Below are 12,854 nucleotides of genomic sequence, written 5' to 3'. Positions count from 1 at the left end.
TGAATGGCTAACCGGAATTGAAGATGATAATGATCAATTGATAATCGACCAGAAAGTAATTGAAGATTGCTGGATCAGGACAAAGATGGTGATGACAGTGAAAACGTGACACTTTTGCCATTGATTAGTACCATAGGTCACTAAAATGCTTTGAGTGTGTTTTTAACATGTGTATCAAGTGAGTGGGCAGCTGCCGATATTTTTACATTAAAAAATTTGTGAGAAAATAATTTTAAACTGTCCAATCAAGCAAAAAAACAAGACTATTGACCAGTAATTTTCTATTATGTAAGTAGTTAGTTGTATTATTGTTAGTTTCTTAATCAGATTAAATAAGTTATTCAAATGAATAAATGGATATGAAAGTACATAACATTTTCTGTTGATTATTCCGTTGAAATTAGGTAATTCCAGTAATCTGATAAATTTTGTTAATCCGACATCAGGGCTGCCCTATATGGGTCAGATTATGGAGAGCCTACTGTAAATAATAAATCCAAAGGTGCTTAAGTCTTAATGAGATAATGTAGAAGAATTTTGCAGTGCAATTTAAATAAATTTTGCTGTATTAATCGCAGTAGAGTGGCCTGAAGTATTGTTTAGTGAAAAAAACCTTCTTTTTCATTAAATTTGGTCATTTTCTCATTCAGATAGTTCAGTCAAGATGCATAATAGTACCTGGTTATTGTTTTACCCTTTTCAGAAAGTTGATGAAAATTATCATCCCAAAATACACCAGCCGTTGCCTTTCCTACCTGTGGAACAACAATTTTCCCTTCTTCTGAGCTAGTTCCCCATTCGCAAACCACTGTTAGGCTGTTTACTTAATTTCATGTTAGTCGTATTACGTCCAAGTTTCATAACTGTTATTAAATGGCATAAAGTTTTCTTGATTATGTTGAAAACAGCCCCAAATGGTTTTAAAAATTTTTCTCATTTACTCTTCTGATCGACTGTGAGTGAACCCGATGTCCTTCTTATTGTGTTTTAATATATGTAAAATATGATGATGCACCCGTGTCCATAATCTTAGCAATCCCATGCATGTTTTCAATTTCCTATTATCTGCCACCATATCGTGAATTTTTTCAATATTCTCTACATTTGTAACCTCAGCAGGCTAACTGAAATGTTCAGCATCATTTATGTTCATACAGTCATTCCAAAAATACCCAAACCGCTTGTAAACTGTTCTAATTGATAGAGCCAACTCACTATAATATTAAAAAGTAATGTTTATTCACCACACAAAATTCTTTTTTGTCTACTTTTCACTACTCACAATATTTGACTGGCTAAAACGACTGCGAAGAAATTTATCAGACTGAAACTAGGTGTATAGTAATAGTGAAACGCTGGAAACTAAGAATGACCCAAAAATGTACTATGAACACCTCTTAACTTGCACAGGACTTACATTAAACACATTGAAATTGATTTATTTCTGGGCACAGCTCCTAGGAAGCATCTTGCATCATAAAAGAAAGTTATGACTCTCTTATGAATTAGTAAATATTATCAAAAGTATCCTTCTGTGTTATGTTTCAGGTATGCTTTGGAATAAATGGCAGCACTACGCTTTATTATTTGCAACTTGGTTTTTTAATTTATTGTGGGATGTTCTGGCGTTATCTTCACGTTTATTAATTCATATGTACGTATGTCTTTAAATTTTTAGCTTTTACTAAAATTTTATTTGCATCTATATTACACAAAGTAAAAAATTTGTTCAGTCTTTCTGTACATATAATACCATTTTGTTACTGATGAATTAATTTACCACAGAAGGTTACAAAGAACTTGAGCATGGTAATACGAAAATGGAATTTTGTAGCTATGAAAAATGCCACATCTGGACTGGGATTCAAACTTGGGACCTCCAGATGAAAAGCCAAGATACTGCACTCCACCAAGAAGATCAGATCGGCAAAATTTTCAACATTTATTTTTTTTTTTTTAGAATACAGATCAGTGAACATAATTTTTATATGTAAAAAAACCATTAGAAGTCTTTGCAACTGGCTAATTATAGGTGCAATAATTAGCATGCTGGCTTCTAGATCAGCTACTGTCAGATTTGATTCCAGGCAAAGGTCTAATTCGCCTATTATTTCATCCATTTCAACCTTGTTAAAAATACATCCAAAAACACTTCTGAGGTGATAAAAATATATGTTACTTTTTAAAATAAAATAATATTAATTTAATGGTATAATTTCAGTGTATAGAATATATTGGGGTATGAAATTTTTTAAATTTTAAGGAAAATCTCCCATAATTATAAGGAAAGAATATTTATCTACACTATCTTTGAGAAACAGATGACCATTATGAGAGTAGAAGATTTAGAAAGAAGTAATACAAGAACATATATGAGGTGTTTTCTAACAGTGGCTAGTATCAACTTTTGGAAATACCACTTTTTTTACATTGTTAGTTTTCAAACTAGAACAATTGGAGTTTACAATATTTATCTGACTTAATAAAGCTCAAACATTTTAAATGTTTTAGCAAGCATTTTATAAAAATTTTAATGGCAGATTGTAGTGCTGCAAACAGTTCAATGGTTTTATAGGTGGCAGAATAAAGATCCAAAATCTGGAGGATCTTTTGTATCAACAAATGATGATAACATTAATCCAGTTCTTGCAGATCACAGTTTAAATATCCGAAATATTGCTGAGGAACTGGGCATAAGCATAGGAACATAGTATACAATTTTAATGGAAAAATTTAACGTACATTGCATTTCAAAAAATATTTACTAACCAATCGCCAGATAGAGAATTATATTAACATCAGTTAAGACCCTTGACCGTGCTGACGACAATGAATACTTTTTGAGAAACATTATAACTGGAGATGAGGTGCATATGGAAACATCTACGGCTATGTGTTGAAACCAACATGTAATTATGAGAAAGAATGGAGAAAGCATCGCACCGATCAAAAGAGCCCACATGAGTTGGTCAAACATAAAGGTGATGAAAAAATTCTCATAACAGAAATATTTTTATTCATAATTACAATAATACAGATAGTATCATACATTTATAGTTTTAAAAAAAAATTAACCTCTGGAATAAGAACGTACGTATTTGTTAGTCATGGTTACTGCAAAATAAAATTTTATTCACAATGTATCAGGCGCAGGCACAAATTATTTAACAAAGAAAATTAATGTATATGCTTAATATTAAAAAAAAAAATTATTCAGGTCATGTGATTCATATACAGAATGTGTCCGAAAACTGTGGAACTTAACAATTTTTAAAACAAAATAAGTTGACAAACTTGACCTGTAAGCAGGAATCGAAATGGCTGTGACTTGCATTCCAGCATACCAGATGTTATTTTAATAACATTGGAGCTGTTAATAAGAAAGAAGCCATAATAAGAAAGGGAGTCCGACAAGGATGTTCTCTATCTCCGTTACTTTTTAATCTTTACATGGAACTAGCAGTTAATGATGTTAAAGAACAATTTAGATTCGGAGTAACAGTACAAGGTGAAAAGATAAAGATGCTACGATTTGCTGATGATATAGTAATTCTAGCCGAGAGTAAAAAGGATTTAGAAGAAACAATGAACGGCATAGATGAAGTCCTACGCAAGAACTATCGCATGAAAATAAACAAGAACAAAACAAAAGTAATGAAATGTAGTAGAAATAATAAAAATGGACCACTGAATGTGAAAATAGGAGGAGAAAAGATTATGGAGGTAGAAGAATTTTGTTATTTGGGAAGTAGAATTACTAAAGATGGACGAAGCAGGAGCGATATAAAATGCCGAATAGCACAAGCTAAACGAGCCTTCAGTAAGAAATATAAGTTGTTTACATCAAAAATTAATTTAAATGTCAGGAAAAGATTTTTGAAAGTGTATGTTTGGAGTGTCGCTTTATATGGAAGTGAAACTTGGACGATCGGAGTATCTGAGAAGAAAAGGTTAGAAGCTTTTGAAATGTGGTGCTATAGGAGAATGTTAAAAATCAGATGGGTGGATAAAGTGACAAATGAGGAGGTATTGCGGCAAATAGATGAAGAAAGAAGCATTTGGAAAAATATAGTTAAAAGAAGAGACAGACTTATAGGCCACATACTAAGGCATCCTGGAATAGTCGCTTTAATTTTGGAAGGACAGGTAGAAGGGAAAAATTGTGTAGGCAGGCCACGTTTGGAATATGTAAAACAAATTGTTAGGGATGTAGGATGTAGAGGGTATACTGAAATGAAACGACTAGCACTAGATAGGGAATCTTGGAGACCTGCATCAAACCAGTCAAATGACTGAAGACAAAAAAAAAAAAAATGGAGCTGTTGAATACTGTGAGTTCATAATGGAAATATATTTTTAAAATAGTGATTTGATTGCGATTCCACGTCATGATACCATTCCTAGCTGTAATAAGATAAAGTTATGGATAATTTCTGAATTACTGCCTCTGCAATGAAAAACAAACCACTAGAACCTGTGCACTTCATGAGAACTTGAAACAGTTAGGCAGCAACGATAACACCCCTCCATGTTCAACCAGAAAACTCACGCATCCCTTCATTTATCTTACAGCAGTGTCAAAAGAATTTTACACAAGGATTTCACTTTCATCCATATAAAATGATGGTGGTTCAAAATCTAAGTGAATGTGAAAAAGCTAATCGGATGATATTTTGCACAAATTTTATTAACTTATTTACTTATAAAAGGTTCTCCTAAAGAGTGAAAGTGCATTTTATTTATCAGGCACTGTGATTAAAAATTTTGAATCACTGATGTGAAACAAATCCTAAGCAACCTCATATGCATCTTCTTTACAGTTCATGTGTAACCAACTCTCTGATATGCTCTGGCAAGTTTTGGAATTGTAGGCCCTTATTTCTTTAAGAAGAAGGAGAAATGGTGACCGTCAATTGTTGTGGGTTCAAGTTGAATGCGGTGTGGTTCTAGCCAGATGGACGAACAGCCCATACTCTCAGACTATCCATGGCGCTGTTTTGAAAGGGAGGAAATATTACGTAGTCGGCACGTTTTCCAGACTGTCATTATGCAACTATTTTCTCTGAAAATATCTAAGGTCTAGAATTTTCATCAGACCTGTTAAGGTAATAGACTTAATACAGCAGAATTTAGTCCTGATGTAAGAGAGTGTAGACCTAATAACATTAATGAACTTAAACCAGCCATACAAATAAAATCAAAGCCATCTCAGACAACATGGTGCAAGGAGCAATGCGAAATCTACAGGACAGAATACGACAGTGTACAGAAAATTGTGAATATCAGTTGTGTGTGATATATTGTTTAATAAATTAAGTTACACCAGTAAATGGTTTTATATTTGCTTTAATTTAAAAATGGTAGATAAATTATATTTTGGATTTTTTAATTCATTTTTTAAATAATCAGGTTCCCACGATTCACAAATGGACCAAAGAAATAGGAAATTTTCTTTGTAAGACTGTAGTTTGTGTCTGAAACATTTTGCAAGTTATATGTAAGTAAGATTGAAAATAACTAAAATTTCCTTAGTTATTTTTGCGTGCTGAATGAACCAAATTTCCATTAAAATGGTTTTGTAATTAAACAGAATTTCCAATACTACGCATTAGAAATTCCAAAGTGACTTCATAAGCAAGCTCTCATGCAGAAAATGTTGTGGATTTTTATGCTGTTTTATGCTAGGGAATTATCAGACCATATTTCTTTATTATCGTGCAAAAATTATTATTGTAGCTTAATACATCAGTATGATTGAAACCTTTCTAACTAATCAAGATGATTTGGTGGGTCAACTTAGTTTCAACAAGATAATGCAGTAGCACATATTGCCTGTACCTCTATTGCTACAGTGAAATGCTTGTTTAGGAAAATTGTCATCTCACAGTGGAGACATTACATGATATAGATTTAACTGCATGTAATTACTTTTTGTTAGGGTTTTTGAAAAGTAAGATTTCAACAGTTTTTTATTTTGATGAACTTAAAAGTAATAGAAAAATTTGCCAACATAGTCGAAATCATGCAGAAAGTTATGAATGGCTTGAAGACTGTGGCTCACAAGATGTGGACATTTAAAGGATATAATAATTAAGGTGTAGTACTTAAAAGATAGTTTGAAAACGACATATTTTATTCTTAAATTTGTTCTAAATAATTTTTTTACGTTTTCATTTTTCTTCTTTAAATTTCCTATCTCCTTGATCCAACCTGTACTTACAGCTTTTCAGTGAATATATTAACAGGAGCATTCATATTTAATTTTTATTTAAAAAGTAACATAAAACAAGTAAATTACAATAGTTATTTTTCAATAAATCCTATCCTTTTCAATCCACAGGCAAAATTTTTCAAGTGGCTTTCATATTCCTCTAGAAAAAATGCCTGTAGCTCCTGACAGGCCCACTCTCAAACAGCTTCAATGACTTCATTTTGAATGAGTGTGTTAATCGTGTCAGCTGCTTCTTCTGTTTTCGTTTTCAAGTGAAGAGTGTGTTCATTCTCTAAACATTCTTGATCGTCTTTCAAAGATTTATTCCATTTATAGATACTTCTGTTTATCAATGTTTCCTCACCAAACTGTCTTTTTAATTTTTCACCGATTTCTGATGGTTTTATAATTTTTTAGTAAGAAATTTTATAATAATACACTGTCCCACGCTTACAGACATTTCTTTTTCACTCATACTTGTAAACTGATAGCTGGGTATGAGTGACTGGAATAGGTTAGTGCTTGTTTCCACCCATCAGACAGTTATACCAATTTTGGTCTTTGTTTCTTTTACTCTGTACCAAATTCCGATTATAATTTAAATTTGAACATTCCTTATAAGTGGGTTTTTTAAATATGTTTTCAACTTTAATTCTTATTGTGTTTGGTTACCTTAATAACAATAATTTTTTATGTTTAGCTTAAACTTAAATTGATTTTTTTTTCAGGGCTGCAGTTTCATTTGAGTATACTTTATCAATGATGCATTGTAGTAAATTATATATATACAGTATATTTGGTAATAAAAATAATTATAGTTCGAACACAAATAATCGATTTAAAGGAAATAGTGATCATCATGGTACCGGTTCAAGTAAACGGAGTTGGTGGAAATTTTGGGATCGGAATAAAAAGCCAACACGTCCTGAAAGACTTCATACAACGGGTGGTTTAACTAACAATATGGCTATACCAACAACTGGTGATGAAGCTATTAGGAGATTGTTATCCTGTAAAGGAAAAGATCCTTATAGGTAAATTTCTCTTATTTTTATATCTAAACAAACATTTTCTTCTGTCAATAACTATCAATATTTAGTAAAATTTCTGTTGCGTACACCCTTGTATTTTACATCAAAATTATTTCTTATTCAAAAACTATATCAAATTGCATTCATCCATTTCAAATTGAAAAAAAAAAAATGAGGATGGAAGTGTTCTCATAATTGTTTCATATCTAGAAAAATGGAAAGACAGTTAGGCAAGAATTTTTATTTACTGGAGTAAATAAATTAATAATAATCATGGCTGCCATGTTATCCATCATATTGATGTATGATCTTTTATGATGTATACAAGCCAATACTTTAGTTGCCCCTAATTATTTTTCTTCCAGAAATATATATTGCCCAGAGGAATTTCTACAAAAAATATATATATATATATATATAAATTATGCATTTGGTACAAAATAAGAAATTAACATAATACTGGTTGTACAAAAGATAATTTCAGGGTTTTTAATTTGTTATAACATCTCTTGGATGAGGTGTACGCACTGTTATAGATTGATTCCCTATCTGTCCGTTTGATTGCTCTTGAATAGAAAGCCTTTTATGTTTTACAGTTTAATAAATGTGAATCTGTAGTTACAGTTCAACTTAAGTTCTGTAACAAGTTTAAGTATGATCCTCTAAGTGACAATAATACTTGTCTATGGCATTGAAATGGAAAAATATCTGCGTAAAAAGAAGAGTACGAGGCGACCAAGGGTTTCTGAAGAAAATGTTAACATACCAGGGAGTTTTTTCTGCATAGTCCTAAAAAATCTGTTAGGAAGGCTAGCCACAAACTAGCAATGCTGATTCTGATATGACAGTGTGGAATGTTTAAGAAAGTGCTTGTATATGCATCCATACTGTTTACATCTGTTACAGGGTTTGAAGTCTACTAACTGCATTGTGCTTCACGTTTGAAATTTTGCAGCATGAATATGGCAGCTTTTTTAATCGTATTATGTTTAGTGTTGAATCAACATTTCATCTTAATGGAAAAATTAACACACATAATGTCCATATTTGGGTATCAGAAATTCCCCCATGAACTTTTACAGTGCAAAAGAGACTCCCCAAAATTAAATGTTTTCTGTACTATATTCCGAAAAGTTTACAAGCCATTATTATTTGTTGAAACAAGCGTCATTTTATTTTTTTGCATACCTGGTGTATTATATAATATATGTATGTTTGCAAATAATGAATTTTTCATAGTAAATTAGATCGAAAGAGTTTATTTCTTCAGGTTCTGGTTCTATATATAGAGTTGGTGCTCATTTGGATATCCTGAGTTCCTGTACACTAGTTATGAAATTATTAGGATAGTTGAAACTTACCTTCTATGAATCTAAAGTGTCTGTGTGGGTTCCACCATGTCAAAGCACAGCTGTATCGATCTCCATGTCCAGTTGATCATCTGCAACAGCATATCAGGAGTGATCATTTCAAATGCTGAACAAACAGCATCTTGGAGATTGCTCATTGTTGACGTATCTGAGTTTTCAGATTTTTTTCTTTTATAGAACCCCAGAGTGCATTGTCAGGTGTGGTGAGGTCAGGGATTCTTGCTGGCCAAGGCAGTTGAGCCAGTAACTCTTCTGACCCACGTTCGATCCAGCGGTTTGGAAAAATTTCATTGAGGCGTCTGTAGATATTCAAAGCAAAATGCACTGGAGCACCATTTTGCCAAAAAAAGTAATGATGTCAGCAATCCCTTTTTCTGTTAATTATGGAAACAATTGCTGAAAGAATGACTGATGGGTCATTCACAGATAACCGTGTTGATTAACTGCACCATTGAAAAAATAAGAACCATGGAAATGTTCAGTGTCATCCCAGCCCAAATCACAAAATGAGGCAGATGGTGTTCTGTTTCCTCAAAAAAAAATGAGGATTGTCTTTCATCCAGAAAAAAAATTTCAGTTACGAGAGCTTTGATAAATTGCATACTCGTTTGAGAACATGATGTTCTTTTCATTGTTTGCTCTCGGAAAGCATTTAAGCAATAACTGAAATATATAAACATGTCGATCAAGGTAATTGTCACTCAACTCATTAACTGTGGCTGATGAAAATATGTAACTTTCAAATCCTTCTGCATATGGTGTTACACTGTCGATCTTGGAATGCCTAACTCTGCAGAACGATTGCACATTAATTTCATTGGTGATCGTTGAATCATATCTGTACAGCAGCACACGTCTCAGCTCAAGTGCTCAACCTCCCACCGTGTGGCACATCAAGAGCATTTCCTGTTGCAAAAGCTTTCTTCTCTCGTGTCGGTAATGTTTGCCAAATTTGACGGTGATGATTTTCCAAAATGCACAAAGTCATTCATAATGTTCTCCGATGTTTTACCAGTGTGTGGACGTTCGTAGACCCACATGCTAGCTAACAAATGCTCTTCAACAGTAAATATACTCTTATCTACAATCGTTCCACACTCAAGATGACCTTAGTTGTAACTACGGTCATCTTACCACAAATGAACACACCGGAAGATCCCCATCACAGCTCATCCTCTCCACCTTTTCCAGCTACAGTGAGCGATATCAGCGGTGAGAATGTGCAACAGTAGAACCAGATTAAACTGAATTTATTACACTGTAAAGGGACTTCCCACTTATCCCTATATATATATATATACACACAAACAATGAATTTTTCATAGTAAATTAGAATGAAAGAGTAATTCAGGTTCTGGTTCTAAATTTTTTTAGTAAGTTTTGTTTTTTCTGCTAAGTGATTCCCCACTTTTGTTGTCTTTAGCTTGCTGTTTCAGTAATTTGAAATCTCAAATGAAATCATTATTTTCAACTTGTTGAATATAATCTTTAATGCTTTTAATGTTGCGTATTATATTCGCCTTCATTTGTTTCTTTTTCTTTTAGTTGTAATGTTTTGGATGTTTATACCTGTAAATTTATATTCTTTTACTTGTAACTCTTCTCCATGAGTAGCAGCTTTAGCATTTCTTTCAGTTTTTATTTTGAATGAATATCCAAATACACTAAAACTTCTCAATTTCAGTTACAGCCTCCAGGACAGCTCTGTCCATTATTTAGAGGTGTCCGCTATTAAATAAATAAATTACTAGTAGAGAATTTCCTCCTACTCAGACACCAAATTTTCATTTACAGCACCAGCATCACCATAAACATTTTTATTTAAAGCGTTATGTCTAATTTGGAATTTATCAAACCAACCCCCTGATGGTTTAAACTTTTATAACTTAGTTCTTTAGCAATTTCTAGTACTTTCTAACTTATCAAAGTTCCAGAGATCAGAATGTTATTAGTACGAACCCTACAAAACCACTCATAAATCAAATTGTTAACCGATGTGCCTGACGTTTTAGGAAATGCACATTTGTTTAACTGATTGTAATTCTCAGTCTACGACTTTAGGATATCAAGTTTGATTTTTAAGATATTGCTTATCTGAGTTTTTTGGACGTCAAAACATTTTGCCAAATCAAACACACTTGAGTTTTTCTTTTTCGTAGATAATTTATAACTGCTAATTTTTCTTTTAATGTTAAGCATTTACAGTTTTGAGATATTTTAAGTTGTGATAACAATTTTTATAATATATACATATTTTTATAACGTCCTATAAACATATGTATAGAAAATGTACTAAAAGAAAAAATACGCTACGATGCTGTAACAAAAATATTACACGTGTTCAGTATACAGTAAACACTTCCACAGCAACTGATGACGAATCACACTGGAATTATTGATTGTCATATTTAATCGTAACATCACCTAGGGAGGAAGTGTTGCAGTTCACAATGTATAAACAAATTAGGCGCACTGAGTATGAAATAAAGCAAGGAAAATTACAATTTTTATTTCTACTGTTTCTTTTTCAGAACTGATTGAACAGTTCTTATAGGTAAATTCATCGTCCAGATACATTATTGAGAAGTATTTTATCCATTAATACCACTATAAAATTGCCAGAGAATCTAAAAGTGTCCAGTATTAAGAGGAGTCCATTATTGGGAAATGTCCATTAAGGGAAGTTTCACTGTATACATTTGCCAGACAAAAATATTTGTCACACAGTGGTTTTTTGTTTATACCATTCCATCGGTAAAGCTAATAGTTAGGGTTATTTCCTCGTTATACCATTCAATTAAAGTTATTGAACACAGTATGTAACTAAATATAAGGCAATAAGTTTTTATCCCCAAGTCTACAATCAAAATGAGATATATGTGCAATTTGAAATAAATTAAAAATAACCTTTTTTGGAATTTTAGCTGTAAATTTTAGTTATATTTACATTCAAATCCTTCTTTTTCTTGTAACTTTGAAGTCTGGATGATTAGCTTAACATGAACGTTTGGTAAAGCCATGTTGTTATTGAGTAATAAAACGTAGCAAATCATTTTTTTTTTACTTTCTTTGCTACATAATATTATTGTATAGCTATATAATGGAAAGTATGCTAATCAGGTCAAATTTTGTGTCAGGTTTTTTTTTGGAGATCTTCATGTTTCATCACCTTTTATAACCAAAAAAAAAAACAGAATCTTTAGCATTAAACAATTTTGGTATGTTGGCCTTTTTTGCTTGATATCTGCACACAGGATAGATCAATTTGGATGAAATTTGTCACGATGATTTATTTATCTGTATAATGGGTCATTAATGACATCTAATTTCAGTTACAAACGATCTAGGCGGGGCAGGAGACACAAAATATATGTTTCCCGTATCTCAACATTTTATTCAAAGAATAGGTAAATGTTTTCATATAATTTAATACCGTTTAGGTTGCTAAGATACTTTCTGGTCATGTTTTGTCTTATTAAACCTCTAGAAAAAGGATTTCTTTTTTACCATTTCTGGACTCAAACTTACATTCTGTTTATAATTAAAATGATTCCATTACATTTGTATGACACTTCAGTTATACATTCAGACAATTTCATTCACAGGGGGGATGATTGAACCTAATCATTTTGTTTATTTCTCATCAGTTATTGTTTTGTTTGACTGGATCTACCTGTTATTAAATAGTACACGATGATTTCTGAGTACAATTCATTTTTGAAATTTAACTTTGGTTTCAATCGATCAAGACGATAGCAAAATAGGGTCACCTTGACTCCTGCATCTCAAAATTCTACTACAAAGTAGAGTAATTTCTTTTTTACATAATTCTTTACTCGCATACTTAATGATTCATGTAGTTTTCCTGCTAAGTAGTACTCTGTTGACATCCTCAGTAGCCAAAGTAACCTAACTTTCCCACGAAGCCAGAAGTTTTTTTTTTTAGAGTCTATACATACATATCGCTTATAAATGAAAGTAGAATATCTATTCTGAATTGCAATCTGTAGTCATTCTAAATGAATTTGTATTGCAAATGTGAATACAAATTAACATTACGTAAAACTCTTGCAATTTCAATACCATATTTATTAACACCAAGGTTACAGTCTGTAAAGTTATTGAATTTGTTAGTCCATAACCATTTTGTTTTGTTGCTTATATTCCATATTTTTTGTTGGCCAGTTTAAATAGAATTTTTAAGGTTTTTGTTTGAATAAATTTTATATTTTATGTTATATT

At 31.9% G+C, this 12,854-nt stretch overlaps 1 protein-coding gene across 2 annotated transcripts in view; it reads left to right on the top strand.

Moving 5' to 3' along the window:
- The window catches only part of LOC142332857 (uncharacterized), a 94,148-nt gene that overhangs the window by 62,772 nt on the left and 18,522 nt on the right, over positions 1 to 12,854 (top strand). For both annotated transcript variants that reach the window (XM_075379528.1, XM_075379529.1), the window contains exons 8-9: positions 1,549 to 1,654; positions 6,940 to 7,245. In XM_075379528.1, the coding sequence (XP_075235643.1) occupies positions 1,549 to 1,654; positions 6,940 to 7,245 (412 nt within the window). The remainder of the gene's footprint in view (positions 1 to 1,548; positions 1,655 to 6,939; positions 7,246 to 12,854) is intronic.

This window comes from Lycorma delicatula, chromosome 12, assembly GCF_047948215.1.
Source record: "Lycorma delicatula isolate Av1 chromosome 12, ASM4794821v1, whole genome shotgun sequence".
NCBI classification, from domain to species: Eukaryota; Metazoa; Arthropoda; class Insecta; order Hemiptera; family Fulgoridae; genus Lycorma; species Lycorma delicatula.
This window is presented reverse-complemented; position numbering and strand designations above follow the sequence as displayed.